The 14,904-nt window shown below is 57.7% G+C and overlaps 1 protein-coding gene across 1 annotated transcript in view; it reads right to left on the bottom strand.

The window, feature by feature from the left end:
* LOC138734968 (E3 ubiquitin-protein ligase HUWE1-like) overlaps positions 1-14,904 on the bottom strand; it is a 97,342-nt gene that overhangs the window by 39,046 nt on the left and 43,392 nt on the right. The window contains exons 33-40 of the mRNA XM_069882798.1: positions 11,655-11,888; positions 10,279-10,401; positions 10,102-10,197; positions 7,459-7,723; positions 7,199-7,356; positions 5,014-5,141; positions 4,854-4,921; positions 2,746-2,936 (exon numbers count right to left, since the gene is read on the bottom strand). Of these exons, the coding sequence (XP_069738899.1) occupies positions 2,746-2,936; positions 4,854-4,921; positions 5,014-5,141; positions 7,199-7,356; positions 7,459-7,723; positions 10,102-10,197; positions 10,279-10,401; positions 11,655-11,888 (1,263 nt within the window). The remainder of the gene's footprint in view (positions 1-2,745; positions 2,937-4,853; positions 4,922-5,013; positions 5,142-7,198; positions 7,357-7,458; positions 7,724-10,101; positions 10,198-10,278; positions 10,402-11,654; positions 11,889-14,904) is intronic.

Here is a 14,904-nt window from a genome sequence, read left to right on the forward strand (position 1 = left end):
CTTTTGAAGCCCCTCAACCCACTTTTGAAGCCCCTCCATCCACTTCTGAAGCCCCTCAACCCATTTTGAAGCCCCTCAACCCATTTTGAAGCCCCTCCATCCATTTTGAAGCCCCTCAACCCATTTTGAAGCCCCTCAACCCATTTTGAAGCCCCTCCATCCACTTTTGAAGCCCCTCAACCCATTTTGAAGCCCCTCAAACCCATTTGAAGCCCCTCCATCCACTTTTGAAGCCCCTCCATCCACTTTTGAAGCCCCTCAACCCATTTTGAAGCCCCTCAACCCATTTTGAAGCCCCTCCATCCACTTTTGAAGCCCCTCCATCCACTTTTGAAGCCCCTCAACCCATTTGAAGCCCCTCAACCCACTTTGAAGCCCCTCCATCCACTTTTGAAGCCCCTCAGCCCATTTTGAAGCCCCTCAACCCATTTTGAAGCCCCTCAACCCATTTTGAAGCCCCTCCATCCACTTTTGAAGCCCCTCAACCCATTTTGAAGCCCCTCAACCCACTTTTGAAGCCCCTCCACCCACTTTTGAAGCCCCTCAACCCATTTTTGAAGCCCCTCAACCCATTTTGAAGCCTCTCCAGCCATTTTTAAGCCCCTCCAGCCATTTTGAAGCCCCTCCATCCACTTTTGAAGCCCCTCAACCCATTTTGAAGCCCCTCAACCCATTTTGAAGCTCCTCCATCCACTTTTGAAGCCCCTCAACCCATTTTGAAGCCCCTCAACCCATTTTGAAGCCCCTCAACCCACTTTTGAAGCCCCTCCATCCACTTTTGAAGCCCCTCAACCCATTTTGAAGCCCCTCAACCCATTTTGAAGCCCCTCCATCCACTTTTGAAGCCCCTCCATCCACTTTTGAAGCCCCTCAACCCATTTTGAAGCCCCTCCATCCATTTTGAAGCCCCTCCATCCATTTTGAAGCCCCTCCATCCACTTTTGAAGCCCCTCCAGCCACTTTGAAGCCCCTCAACCCATTTTTGAAGCCCCTCCATCCACTTTAAAGCCCCTCCATCCATTTTGAAGCCCCTCAACCCATTTTTGAAGCTCCTCCATCCATTTTGAAGCCCCTCAACCCATTTTGAAGCCCCTCAACCCACTTTTGAAGCCCCTCAACCCATTTTGAAGCCCCTCAACCCATTTGAAGCCCCTCCATCCACTTTTGAAGCCCCTCAACCCATTTTGAAGCCCCTCCATGCATTTTGAAGCCCCTCCATCCACTTCTGAAGCCCCTCCATCCACTTCTGAAGCCCCTCAACCCATTTTGAAGCCCCTCCATCCACTTCTGAAGCCCCTCAACCCATTTTGAAGCCCCTCCATCCATTTCGAAGCCCCTCCAGCCACTTTTGAAGCCCCCCAACCCATTTTGAAGCCCCTCAACCCATTTTGAAGCCCCTTCACCCATTTTTGAAGCCCCTCCATCCACTTTTGAAGCCCCTCAACCCATTTTGAAGCCCCTCCATCCATTTTTGAAGCCCCTCCTGCCACTTTTGAAGCCCCTCAGCCCATTTGAAGCCCCTCCATCCATTTTAAAGCCCCTCCATCCATTTTGAAGCCCCTCCATCCACTTTTGAAGCCCCTCCATCCACTTTTGAAGCCCCTCAACCCATTTTGAAGCCCCTCCATCCATTTTGAAGCCCCTCCATCCATTTTGAAGCCCCTCCATCCACTTTTGAAGCCCCTCAACCCATTTTGAAGCCCCTCCATCCACTTTTGAAGCCCCTCAACCCATTTTGAAGCCCCTCCATCCACTTCTGAAGCCCCTCCATCCACTTTTGAAGCCCCTCAACCCATTTTGAAGCCCCTCCATCCACTTTTGAAGCCCCTCCATCCACTTTTGAAGCCCCTCAACCCATTTTGAAGCCCCTCCATCCACTTTAAAGCTCCTCCATCCATTTTGAAGCCCCTCAACCCATTTTGAAGCCCCTCCATCCATTTTGAAGCCCCTCCATCCATTTTTGAAGCCCCTCAACCCACTTTTGAAGCCCCTCAACCCACTTTTGAAGCCCCTCCATCCACTTCTGAAGCCCCTCAAGCCATTTTGAAGCCTCTCCATCCATTTTGAAGCCCCTCCAGCCATTTTTGAAGCCCCTTAACCCATTTTAAGCCCCTCCATCCATTTTGAAGCCCCTCAACCCATTTTGAAGCTCCTCCATCCATTTTGAAGCCCCTCCATCCACTTTTGAAGCCCCTCAGCCCATTTTGAAGCCCCTCAACCCATTTTGAAGCCCCTCCATCCACTTTTGAAGCCCCTCCATCCACTTTTGAAGCCCCTCAACCCATTTGAAGCCCCTCCATCCATTTTGAAGCCCCTCCATCCACTTTTGAAGCCCCTCCATCCACTTTTGAAGCCCCTCAGCCCATTTTGAAGCCCCTCAGCCCATTTTGAAGCCCCTCCATCCATTTTAAAGCCCCTCCATCCATTTTGAAGCCCCTCCAGCCACTTTTGAAGCCCCTCCAGCCACTTTTGAAGCCCCTCAACCCATTTTGAAGCCCCTCCATCCATTTTGAAGCCCCTCCATCCACTTTTGAAGCCCCTCCATCCACTTTTGAAGCCCCTCAACCCATTTTGAAGCCCCTCCAGCCATTTGAAGCCCCTCCATCCATTTTGAAGCCCCTCAACCCATTTTGAAGCCCCCCATCCACTTTTGAAGCCCCTCCAGCCATTTTGAAGCCCCCCCCATCCATTTTTGAAGCCCCTCCAGCCATTTTCGGGGTCCCCCGGCCCCTGGCTCGGGGTTACCTGCACCATGGTGGTGAACTGGACGGTGTAGCGGCGCCGGCCGGCGGTGAAGCGCACGCTGGTGTCCCCGGCGCGCCAGGCGGCGTCGATGGTGCTGTTGTTGCTGGCGCTGTAGCTGCACCAGCGCCCCGAGCGGTCATCGAACCACCGCCAGTTGTTCCCAGTCGCCTGCAGGTACTGGGAAAGCCGGGGAAGAGTCATCGGGGGGGACCACAGACCCCAAAATCCACCCCCCGGACCCCCAGTAACTCCCAGGACGCCCCCAATCCCTTCCGAGATTCTCCAAATCCACCCCCAGGACCCCTCAAGCTGCTCCAGGGTCCTCAAATCCTCCCCTCAGGACCTCCCAGTCCCCTCCAGGACTTCCCAGTCTCCCCCAGGACCCCCCCAAATACCCTTCAGGACTCCCCAATCCTCTGCTCTCCCCCAGGACCCCCCAGATCTCCTCCAGGCCCCAAAATTCCCCCCTCAGAACACTCTAATCTTCTCTAGAATCTCCCCAATCCCTTCCACGACCCCCAAATCCCCCTCCAGAACCCCCAAAATCCCCTCCAGGACCCCCCAAATCCCTTCCAAATCCTCAGAACCCCTCAATCTCCCCCAGGATCCCCCAATCCCCTTCAGGCCCCCCCAAATCCCCTCCAGACCTCCCCAATCTCCTCCAGGACCCCCAAAATCACCTTCAGCACCTCTCAATCTCTCCCAGGATCCCCAAATCCCCCTCCAGGACCTCCCAAAATCCCCTTCAGGACTCCCCAAATCCCTTCAGGACCCCCAGTATCCCCCAGGCCCCCCCCAGTCCCTTCCAAGACTCCCCAGATGCCCTTCAGGGCCCCCCAAATCCCCTCCAGACCTCCCCAATCTCCTCCAAGACCCCCAAAATCACCACCAGGACCCCCAAAATCCACTTCAGGACCCCCAAAATCCCCTTCAGGGTCCCTCAATCCCCTTCAAAACTCCCCAATCCCCCCTCGGACCCCCCCATCCCTTTCAGCCCCCCCCAAATCCCCTCCAGGACCCCCCACATCCCTTCCCAAATCCTCAGAACCCCTCAATCTCCCCCAGGACCCCCCAAATCCCCTCCAAAATCTCCTCCAGGACCCCCCAAATCCCTTCCCAAATCCTCAGAACCCCTCAATCTCCCCCAGGATCCCCCAATCCCCTTCAGGGCGCCCCCAAATCCCCTCCAGACCTCCCCAATCTCCTCCAGGACCCCCAAAATCACCTTCAGGACCTCTCAATCTCTCCCAGGATCCCCAAATCCCCCTCCAGGACCTCCCACATCCGCTTCAGGACCCCCCCAAATCCCCTTCAGGGCCCCTCAATCCCCTTCAAAACTCCCCCAATCCCCCCTTGGACCCCCCCATCCCTTTCAGCCCCCCCCCAAATCCCCTCTAGGCCCCCCCAAATCCCCTCCAGGACCCCCCAAATCCCTTCCCAAATCCTCAGAACCCCTCCATCTCCCCCAGGACCCCCCAAATCCCCTCCAAAATCCCCTCCAGGACCCCCCAAATCCCTTCCCAAATCCTCAGAACCCCTCCATCTCCCCCAGGACCCCCCAGATCCCCTCCAAAATCCCCTCCAGGACCCCCCAAACCCCTTCCCAAATCCTCAGAACCCCTCAATCTCCCCCAGGATCCCCCAATCCCCTTCAGGCCCCCCCCAAATCCCCCTCCAGACCTCCCCAACCTCCTCCAGGACCCCCAAAATCACCTTCAGCACCTCTCAATCTCTCCCAGGATCCCCAAATCCCCCTCCAGGACCTCCCAAAATCCCCTTCAGGACTCCCCAAATCCCCTTCAGGACCCCCAGTATCCCCCAGGACCCCCCAGCCCCTTCCAAGACTCCCCAAATGCCCTTCAGGGCCCCCCCCAAATCCCCTCCAGACCTCCCCAATCTCCTCCAGGACCCCCAAAATCACCTTCAGCACCTCTCAATCTCTCCCAGGATCCCCAAATCCCCTCTAGGCCCCCCCTAAATCCCCTCCAGGACCCCCCAAATCCCCTCCCAAATCCTCAGAACCCCTCCATCTCCCCCAGGACCCCCCAAATCCCCTTCAGGACCCCCCCAAAGCCCCTCTGCGTCCTCCTCACCTTATTCATCTGCGCCCATCCGCTTGGAGGACACGGCCGTCTTCTCGTAGAAGTCGATGAGCAGCAGGACGGGCGTGATCCACCTGGATTTTTTGGGGAATAGGTGAACGAGGGGTTCCCGGGGGGGGGCAGCAGGGGGGGTGGAGGTTTCGGGGGCTGCCCCCCCCATCCTTACTTGGGGGTCTGCACCTCCTTGTGTTCCTTGGCCGCCTGCAGGCAGGGCTGAACCACCTCCAGCAGCTTGATGAGAACGTCCAGCACGCAGCTCGATTCCACCACGCGAGCGCACGGCAGCTTCAGCTCCTGAGCCCGGGGGAGGCGCCGCGGGGGTCACCCACACCCCAAAACCCCTCGCATCTCCCCAAAACCCCTTCAAATCGCCCTCAAATTTCCACAACCCCCTCAAATACCCCCCCAAAACTCCCTCAAGTCCTCCCGAATCCACCTCAAATCCTCCCCAAACCCCTCAATCCGCCCTCAAATTTCCCCAAGCCCCTCAAATCCCACCAAACTCTCTCAAATCCCCACAAAACCCTCTCAGATCCCCACAAAACCCTCTCAGATCCCTCCAAACCCTCTCAAATCTCCCCCAAACCCCCTGAAATCATCCCCAAACCCCCTCAAATCCCCACAAACTCTCTCAGCCCCCCCCAAAACTCTCTCAAATCTCCCCCAAACCCCCTCAAAGCTGCCCAACACACCCTCAAATCCCAAAACACCCTCAAATCATCCCCAAAACTCCTCAAATCTCCCCAAAACCCTCTCAACTCTCCCTCAAACCCCCTCAAATCATCCCCAAACCCCTTCAAATCTCCCAAAACCCTCTCAAATCCCCCCAAAACTCCCTCAAATCAAACCAAACTCTCTGAAATTCCCTCAAAACACCCTCAAATTCTCCCAAACCCCCCTCAAATCCCCCCAAAACACCCTCAAATCCCCAAACCCCCTCAAGTATCCCCCAAACCCCCTCAAGTATCCCCCAAACCCCAACAAATCTCTGCAACACACCCTCAAATCCCCCTAATCCCCCCAAACTCCCTCAAAATTCCCCCCAAACTCTCTGAAATCCTCTTGAAAACCCCTCAAATCCCCTCAAAACACCCTCAGATCCCCAAACCTCCTCAAATCCCCCCCAAACCCTCTCAAATCCCCCCCAAACCCCCTCAAGTCTCCCCTAAACGCACTCAAATTCCCCCCCAACACACCCTCAAATCCCAAAACTCCCTCACAAACCCCCAAACCACTCTCGACCCACCCAAACCTCATCAAATCCTCCCCAAACCCCCTCAAAAAAACCTCAAATTCCCCCCAGATCCTCTCAAATCCCCCCCAAACCCTCTCAATCCCCCCCAAACCCTCTCAAATCCCCCCCAAACCCTCTCAAATCCCCAAAACCCTCTCAAATCCCCCCCAAACCTTCTCAAATCCCCCAAACCCTCTCAAACCCCCCCCAAACCCTCACAAATCCCCCCAAACCCTCTCAAATCCCCCTCAACCCTCTCAAATCCCCCCCAACCCTCTCAAATCCCCCCCAAACCCTCTCAAATCTCCCCCAAAACCCTCTCAAATCCCCCCAAACCCCTCTCAAATCCCTCCAAACCCTCTCAAATCCCCCCCAAACCCTCTCAAATCCCCCCCAACCCTCTCAAATCCCCCCAAACCTTCTCAATCCCCCCCAAACCCTCTCAAATCCCCCAAACCCCTCTCAAATCCCTTCCAATCCCTCTCAAATCCCCCCAAACCCTCTCAAACCCCCCCCCAAACCCTCACAAATCCCCCAAACCCTCTCAAACCCCCCCTAAACCCTCTCAAATCCCCCCCAAACCCTCTCAAATCCCCCAAACCCTCTCAAATCCCCCCCAAACCCTCTCAAATCCCCCCCAAACCCTCTCAAATCCCCCCCAAACCTTCTCAAATCTCCCCCAAACCCCCTCAAATCCCCCCAAACCCTCTCAAATCCCCCCAAACCCTCTCAAATCCCCCCCAAACCCTCTCAAATCCCCCCCAAACCCTCTCAAATCCCCCCAACCCCCCCTCAAATCCCCCCAAACCCCCACAAATCCCCCCCAAACCCTCTCAAATCCCCCCCAACCCCCCTCAAATCCCCCCCAAACCCTCTCAAACCCCCCCTAAACCCTCTCAAATCCCCCCAAACCCTCTCAAATCCCCCCAAACCCTCTCAAATCCCCCCCAAACCCTCTCAAATCCCCCCCAAACCCTCTCAAATCCCCCCCAAACCCTCTCAAATCTTCCCCAAACCCTCTCAAATCCCCCCCAAACCCCCTCAAATCCCCCCCAAACCTTCTCAAATCCCCCCCAAACCCCCTCAAATCCCCCCCCAGCCCCCCTCAACGCGTCACCTCGAAGAGGAGGGTGAGGAGCAAGATGCGCGTGGCCAGGTTGGAAGCTTGAGGCAGCGTCGCCATCTGACTGATCCACTCCGACACGGTTTTGGTGTCGCTGGTGGTGAGCGGCAAGGCCGCCTTGATGAGGACGTCGGCCGCTTCCCAAACCTGCGTTCCGAGGGGGGTCAAGGAGCCCCCAAAAACCATCAGGATGATCCCCAAAAACTCCAAATCCTCAAAAATTCCCTTTTTTCCCCTCATTTTTTACCTGTTTAACACCACTTGTTTGAGGACGGAGTCGCGGTAGGCGGCCCCGTTGCGTTTAATGGCCGTCATGATGAGGTCGCAGACGCGGTAAACGGTGTCGGGAAGCTCGTCGAGGAGCTGGGAGCAACCGGGAAGCATGGAATCCGTGAAGGCCAAGAGCTCGGCCGCTTCCAAGGGTTCGGCTCCTTCGAATTTCTCCAAGCATTTGGCTTCTTCTTCTTCTTGGCGCTCGCGGGCGCGACGTTCCTCTTCCTCCTTGCGGCAGGCGGCCTCCTGAGGCCGAGAGGAGGAGGAAAAGGGTGAGAAAGGGGGTGCCCGGGGGGGGAAACGGGGGCTGGGGGGGCACAAAATAGAAGATAGAGGGCACGAAGTGGGGGTTTGGGGGCACAAAATGGGGGTTGGGGGCACAAAATGGGGGTTGAGGGCACAAAATGCAGGATTTGGGGCACAAAATGGGGGTTGGGGGGCAGAAAATGGGGGTTTGGGGAGCAAAATGGGGGGTAGGGGGCAGAAAATGGGGGTTGGGGGGCACAAAATGCAGGATTTGGGGCACAAAATGGGGGTTGGGGGGCAGAAAATGGGGGACTTGGGGCACAAAATGGGGGTTTGGGGGGGCAAAATGGGGGGTAGGGGGCAGAAAATGGGGGTTGGGGGGCACAAAATGCAGGATCTGGGGCAAAAAATGGGGGTTGGAGGGCAGAAAATGGGGGTTGGGGGCAGAAAACGCAGGATTTGGGGCACAAAATAGGGGTTTGGGGCAGAAAATGGGGGATTTGGGGCACAAAATGGGGGTTTGGGGGGCAAAATGGGGGTTTGGGGGGGCAAAATGCAGGATTTGGGGCAAAAAATGGGGGTTGGAGGGCAGAAAATGTGGGTTGGGGGCAGAAAATGGGGGATTTGGGGCAGAAAATGGGGGTTTGGGGGGCAAAATGGGGGATTTGGGGGGCAAAATGGGGGATTTGGGGCACAAAATGAGGGTTAGGGGCACAAAATGGGGTCTCTGTGAGAAAAGGGGCGGGGGGGCAGGAAAAGGGGTTGAGGGGTGAGAAATGGGGCTGAGGGGCAAGAAATGGGGCTGGAGGGGTGAAAAATGGGGTTAGAGGAGCGAGAAATGGGGTCTCGGTGTGAGAAAAGGAGCTGGGGGCAGGAAAACAGCTCGAGGAGTGAAAAATTGGGCTGGAGGAGCGAAAAATGGGATCACAGTGTGAGAAAAGGAGCTGGGGGGCAGGAAAAGGGATTGAGGGGCAAGAAATGGGGCTGGAAGGGCTGAAAAATGGAGTCTCAGTGTGAGGAAAGGGGCTGGAAAACAACTTGAGGGGTGAGAAACGGGGCTGAGGGGTGAGAAATCAGGCTGGAAGGGTGAGAAATGGGGCTGAGGGGTGAGAAATGGGGCTGGAAGGGTGAGAAATGGGGCTGAGGGGTGAGAAATGGGGCTGAGGGGTGAGAAATGGGGCTGAGGGGTGAGAAATGGGGCTGGAAGGGTGAGAAATGGGGCTGGAAGGGTGAGAAATGGGGCTGGAAGGGTGAGAAATGGGGCTGAGGGGTGAGAAATGGGGCTGAGGGGTGAGAAATGGGGCTGAGGGGTGAGAAATGGGGCTGAGGGGTGAGAAATGGGGCTGGAAGGGTGAGAAATGGGGCTGAGGGGTGAGAAACGGGGCTGGAAGGGTGAGAAACGGGGCTGAGGGGTGAGAAATGGGGCTGGAAGGGTGAGAAATGGGGCTGAGGGGTGAGAAATGGGGCTGAGGGGTGAGAAATGGGGCTGAGGGGTGAGAAATGGGGCTGGAAGGGTGAGAAATGGGGCTGAGGGGTGAGAAATGGGGCTGAGGGGTGAGAAATGGGGCTGAGGGGTGAGAAATGGGGCTGGAAGGGTGAGAAATGGGGCTGAGGGGTGAGAAACGGGGCTGGAAGGGTGAGAAACGGGGCTGAGGGGTGAGAAATGGGGCTGGAAGGGTGAGAAATGGGGCTGAGGGGTGAGAAATGGGGCTGAGGGGTGAGAAATGGGGCTGAGGGGTGAGAAATGGGGCTGGAAGGGTGAGAAATGGGGCTGAGGGGTGAGAAATGGGGCTGAGGGGTGAGAAATGGGGCTGAGGGGTGAGAAATGGGGCTGGAAGGGTGAGAAATGGGGCTGGAAGGGTGAGAAATGGGGCTGGAAGGGTGAGAAATGGGGCTGGAAGGGTGAGAAATCAGGCTGGAAGGGTGAGAAACGGGGCTGAGGGGTGAGAAACGGGGCTGGAAGGGTGAGAAATGGGGCTGGAAGGGTGAGAAATGGGGCTGGAAGGGTGAGAAACGGGGCTGAGGGGTGAGAAATGGGGCTGGAGGGGTGAGAAATCGGGCTGGAAGGGTAAGAAATGGGGCTGAGGGGTGAGAAATGGGGCTGGAAGGGTGAGAAATGGGGCTGAGGGGTGAGAAATGGGGCTGAGGGGTGAGAAATGGGGCTGGAAGGGTGAGAAATGGGGCTGAGGGGTGAGAAATGGGGCTGGAGGGGTGAGAAATCAGGCTGGAAGGGTGAGAAACGGGGCTGAGGGGCAGAAAAAGGAGCTGAGGGGGCTCCAAAAAGGAACGAGGGATTTGCGCGATGGACTCGAGGGGCACAAAAGAGGGCGAGGGGGTGGCAAACGGGGGTCAGAGGGGTCCCCAAAGCTCCCGCAGACCTCGGGGGACTCAGCGCGCTGGTCCATGGGGATGTCCTGGCCCAGGGACATGGCGATGGCGCGCATCATCTGGTCCTCCTCCGACATGCTGAGGTCCTGGGGGGCGGCGCGAGGGGCGGTGAGGGGCGGCAGGGGGTGGGGGGGCACCCCCAGGACCCCCCGAAACTCTCTCCTTACCCGCACGGTGCCCCCCATGAGGGGCGGGGGGTGCGTGAGCAGGTACTCGGTGGCTTGCTCCATGGTGTTGGTGTTGAGAAGAGCCTCCATGGCGTGTTCCCGGGAGAAGCCCATGTCCATCAGCTGCGGAACCGAGGCGTTAGCCGAGTTCGGGGGGGAAAAAGGGGGTTTAGGAACAAACAAGCAGGATTGGAGTATGAAAAAGAGGGTTTGGGGGAGGAAAAAGGGGGTTTGGGGGAGGAAAGAGAGGGTTTGGGGGAGAAAAAGGGGGTTTGGGGGAGGAAAAAGTGGGTTGTGGGGATGAATAAAGGAATTTTAGGGAAAAAAAGTGGATTGGAAGGTGAAAAAGAGGGTTTGGGGGAGGAAAAGGAGGGGCTGGGTGAGGAAAAAGGAACTTCAGAAACATAAAAGGGGGATTGGAGGATGAAAAAGAGGATTTGGGGGAGGAAAAAGGGGGCTTGGAGAAGGAAAAAGAGGGTTTGGGGGAGGAAAGAGGGGGTTTGGGGGAGGAAAAAGGAAGACTGGAGGCCAAAAATGAAGTTTAGGAACGAAAAAAGGGGGTTGGAGAAGGAAAAATGAAGTTAGGAACGAAAAAGGGGGTTTGGGGAAGGAAAAAAGGGGTTTGGGGAAGGAAAAAGAGGGTTTGGGGAAGGAAAAAGAGGGTTTGGGGAAGGAAAAAGGGGGTTTGGGGAAGGAAAAAGGAAGACTGGAGGCCAAAAATGAAGTTTAGGAACGAAAAAAGGGGTTTGGGGGAGGAAAAAGAGGGTTTGGGGAAGGAAAAAGGAAGACTAGAGGCCAAAAATGAAGTTTAGGAGCAAAAAAGGGGGTTTGGGGGAGGAAAAAAGGGGTTTGGGGGAGGAAAAAGGCGGGTTGGGGGAGGAAAAAGAGGGTTTGGGGAAGGAAAAAGGAAGACTGGAGGCCAAAAATGAAGTTTAGGAATAAAAAAGGGGGTTGGGGGAGGAAAAAGAGGGTTTGGGGGAGGAAAAAGGAAGACTAGAGGCCAAAAATGAAGTTTAGGAGCAAAAAAGGGGGTTTGGGGGAGGAAAAAAGAAGGTTTGGGGAGGAAAAAGAAGGTTTGGGGGAGGAAAAAGAGGGTTTGGGGGAGGAAAAAGGAAGACTAGAGGCCAAAAATGAAGTTTAGGAGCAAAAAAGGGGGTTCAGGGAAGGAAAAATGAAGTTTAGGAACAAGAAAGGGGGTTCGGGAAAGGAAAAATGAAGTTTAGGAATAAAAAAGTGGGCTCAGTAGACACAGGAGTGGATTCGGAGCGTTGAGGATGGACTTTGGGGGCACAGGAGGGGGTCTGTGGGGCTCAGAGGGGGTGTTTGGGGGCTCAAGAGGGGATTTGCGGGGCCGCGGAGGGGATTTTGGGGTTCACCTGCTGGAGCTGCTGCTGGTTGACCTGGGGCTCGCGGCGCGGGGCCCCGTCCTCGGCGGCGGCGGCCTCGTCGTCGGCGCGGGCGCCGTCGCGGTCGCGGCGCAGGCGCTCGCGGATGAGGGGCTCCCCGCGCAGGATGTGGCACAGGATGGCCAGCATGGACTCGGCCATGCGGCCCCCGTACACCTTGAGCGGCCGGCGGCCCCACAGCTGCCGGATGCACGAGAACGCCGCCTGCGCGGGGGGAAACAGCGGCGTTTGAGGGGAGACGGGGGCGTTTGGGGAGAGGGAACGGGGATTCGGGGGTGTTTGGGGGGAGGGAATGGGGATTTGGGGTGTTTGGGGTGAGGGAACAGGGATTCGGGGTGAGGGAAAGGGGATTTGGGGGTGTTTGGGGTGAGGGAAGGGGGATTTGGGGCGTTTGGGGTGAGGGAACAGGGATTCGGGGTGAGGGAACGGGGATTCGGGGGTGTTTGGGGTGAGGGAAGGGGGATTTGGGGGTGTTTGGGGTGAGGGAAGGGGGATTTGGGGGTGATTGGGGTGAGGGAAGGGGTATTTGGGGGTGTTTGGGGTGAGGGAAGGGGGATTTGGGGGTGATTGGGGTGAGGGAAGGGGGATTTGGGGGTGTTTGGGGTGAGGGAAGGGGGATTTGGGGGTGTTTGGGGTGAGGGAAGGGGGATTCGGGGTGAGGGAAGGAGGATTCGGGGATGTTTGGGGTGAGGGAACGGGGATTTGGGGATGTTTGGGGTGAAGGAATGGGGATTTGGGGGTGTTTGGGGTGAGGGAACAGGGATTTGGGGTGAGGGAAGGGGGATTTGGGGGTGTTTGGGGTGAGGGAAGGGGCATTTGGAGGGAGTTGGAGGCATTAATCGTGAGGGAAGGAGCATTTGGGGTGAGGGAAGGGGGTGTTTGGGGGTGTTTGGGGTGAGGGAAGGGGGATTTGGGGGTGTTTGGGGTGAGGGAAGGGGCATTTGGAGGGAGTTGGAGGCATTAATGGTGAGGGAAGGGGGATTTGGGGTGAGGGAAGGGGGATTTGGGGGTGTTTGGGGTGAGGGAACGGGGATTTGGGGGCATTCAGGGAGAGGGAAGAGGGATTTGGGGTGAGGGAAGAGGGATTGAGGAGCGTTTGGGGTGAGGGAAGGGGGATTTGGAGAGATTTGGGGTGAGGGAAGGGAGATTTGGGGTGAGGGAAGGGGATTTGGGGTGAGGGAAGGGGATTTGGGGTGAGGGAAGGGGGATTTGGGGATGTTTGGGGTGAGGGAACGGGGATTTGGGGCCATTTGGGGTGAGGGAAGGGACGTTCGGAGGGAGTTGGAGGCATTAATGGTGAGGGGAGGAGCAGTTGGGGTGAGGGAAGGGGGATTTGGGGGTGTTTGGGGTGAGGGAAGGGGGATTTGAAGAGATTTGGGGAGAGGGAAGGGAGATTTGGGGTGAGGGAAGGGGGATTTGGGGGCATTTAGGGTGAGGGAAGAGGCATTTGAGGGGATTTGGTGTGAGGGAAGCGGGGTTTGGGGTGAGGGAAGAGGGATTTGGGGTGAGAGAAGAGGGATTTGGGGTGAGAGAAGAGGGATTTGGAGCATTTGGAGTGAGGGAAAGGGGATTTGAAGCATTTGGGGTGAGGGAAAGGGGATTTGGGGTGAGGGAAGGGGCATTTGAAGAGAGAGAAGGGGAATTTGGAGGGAATTGAGGTGAGGGAAGGGGGATTTGGAGGGATTTGAGGTGAGGGAAGGGGGATTTAGGGGCATTTGGGGTGAGGGAAGGGAGGAAAGGGGGAATTTGGAGGGATTTGGGGTGAGGGAAGGGGCATTTGAGGGGATTTAGGGTGAGAGAAGGAGCATTTGAAGAGAGGGAAGGGGAATTTGGAGGGAATTGAGGTGAGGGAAGGGGGATTTGGGGTGAGGAAAGGGGGATTTGGGGGCATTTGGGGTGAGGGAAGGGGGATTTGGGGTGAGGGAAGGGGGATTTGGAGGGATTTGGGGTGAGGGAAGAGGGATTTGGAGGCGTTTGGGGTGCGGGAAGGGGGAATTGGAGGGGTTTGGGGACAGGGTAGGGGTGTTTGGTCTCTCCAAACCCCCCCAAGCCCCCTCTGCACCCCCTCCTGCACCCTCAAATCCCCTCTTCCACCCCTCAGAGCCCCTCCACGCCCCCCAAATCCCCTCTTCCACCCCTCAGAGCCCCTCCACGCCCCCCAAATCCCCTCTTACACCCCTCAGAGCCCCTCCACGCCCCCCAAATCCCCTCTTCCACCCCTCAGAGCCCCTCCCCGCCCCCCAAATCCCCTCTTCCACCCCTCAACCCCCCTCCACGCCCCCCAAATCCCCTCTTCCACCCCTCAGAGCCCCTCCACGCCCCCCAGATCCCCTCTTCCACCCCTCAGAGCCCCTCCACGCCCCCCAAATCCCCTCTTCCACCCCTCAACCCCCCCTCCACGCCCCCCAAATCCCCTCTTCCACCCCTCAGAGCCCCTCCACGCCGCCCAAATCCCCTCTTCCACCCCTCAACCCCCCTCCACGCCCCCCAAATCCCCTCTTCCACCCCTCAGAGCCCCTCCACGCCCCCCAGATCCCCTCTTCCACCCCTCAGAGCCCCTCCACGCCCCCCAAATCCCCTCTTCCACCCCTCAACCCCCCCTCCACGCCCCCCAAATCCCCTCTTCCACCCCTCAGAGCCCCTCCACGCCCCCCAAATCCCCTCTTCCACCCCTCAACCCCCCTCCACGCCCCTCAAAATCCCCTCTTCCACCCCTCAGAGCCCCTCCACGCCCCCCAAATCCCCTCTTCCACCCCTCAACCCCCCTCCACGCCCCCCAAATCCCCTCTTCCACCCCTCAGAGCCCCTCCACGCCCCCCAAATCCCCTCTTCCACCCCTCAGAGCCCCTCCACGCCCCCCAAATCCCCTCTTCCACCCCTCAACCCCCCTCCACGCCCCCCAAATCCCCTCTTCCACCCCTCAGAGCCCCTCCACGCCCCCCAAATCCCCTCTTCCACCCCTCAGAGCCCCTCCACGCCCCCCAAATCCCCTCTTACACCCCTCAAACCCCCCTCCACGCTCCCCAAATCCCCTCTTCCACCCCTCAGAGCCCCTCCACGCCCCCCAAATCCCCTCTTCCACCCCTCAGAGCCCCTCCACGCCCCCCAAATCCCCTCTTCCACCCCTCAACCCTCCTCCACGCCCCCCAAATCCCCTCTTCCACCCCTCAACCCCCCCTCCACGCCCCCCAAATCCCCTCTTCCACCCCTCAGAGCCCCT

Source organism: Phaenicophaeus curvirostris, unplaced genomic scaffold, assembly GCF_032191515.1.
Source record: "Phaenicophaeus curvirostris isolate KB17595 unplaced genomic scaffold, BPBGC_Pcur_1.0 scaffold_344, whole genome shotgun sequence".
Lineage (NCBI taxonomy): Eukaryota > Metazoa > Chordata > Aves > Cuculiformes > Cuculidae > Phaenicophaeus > Phaenicophaeus curvirostris.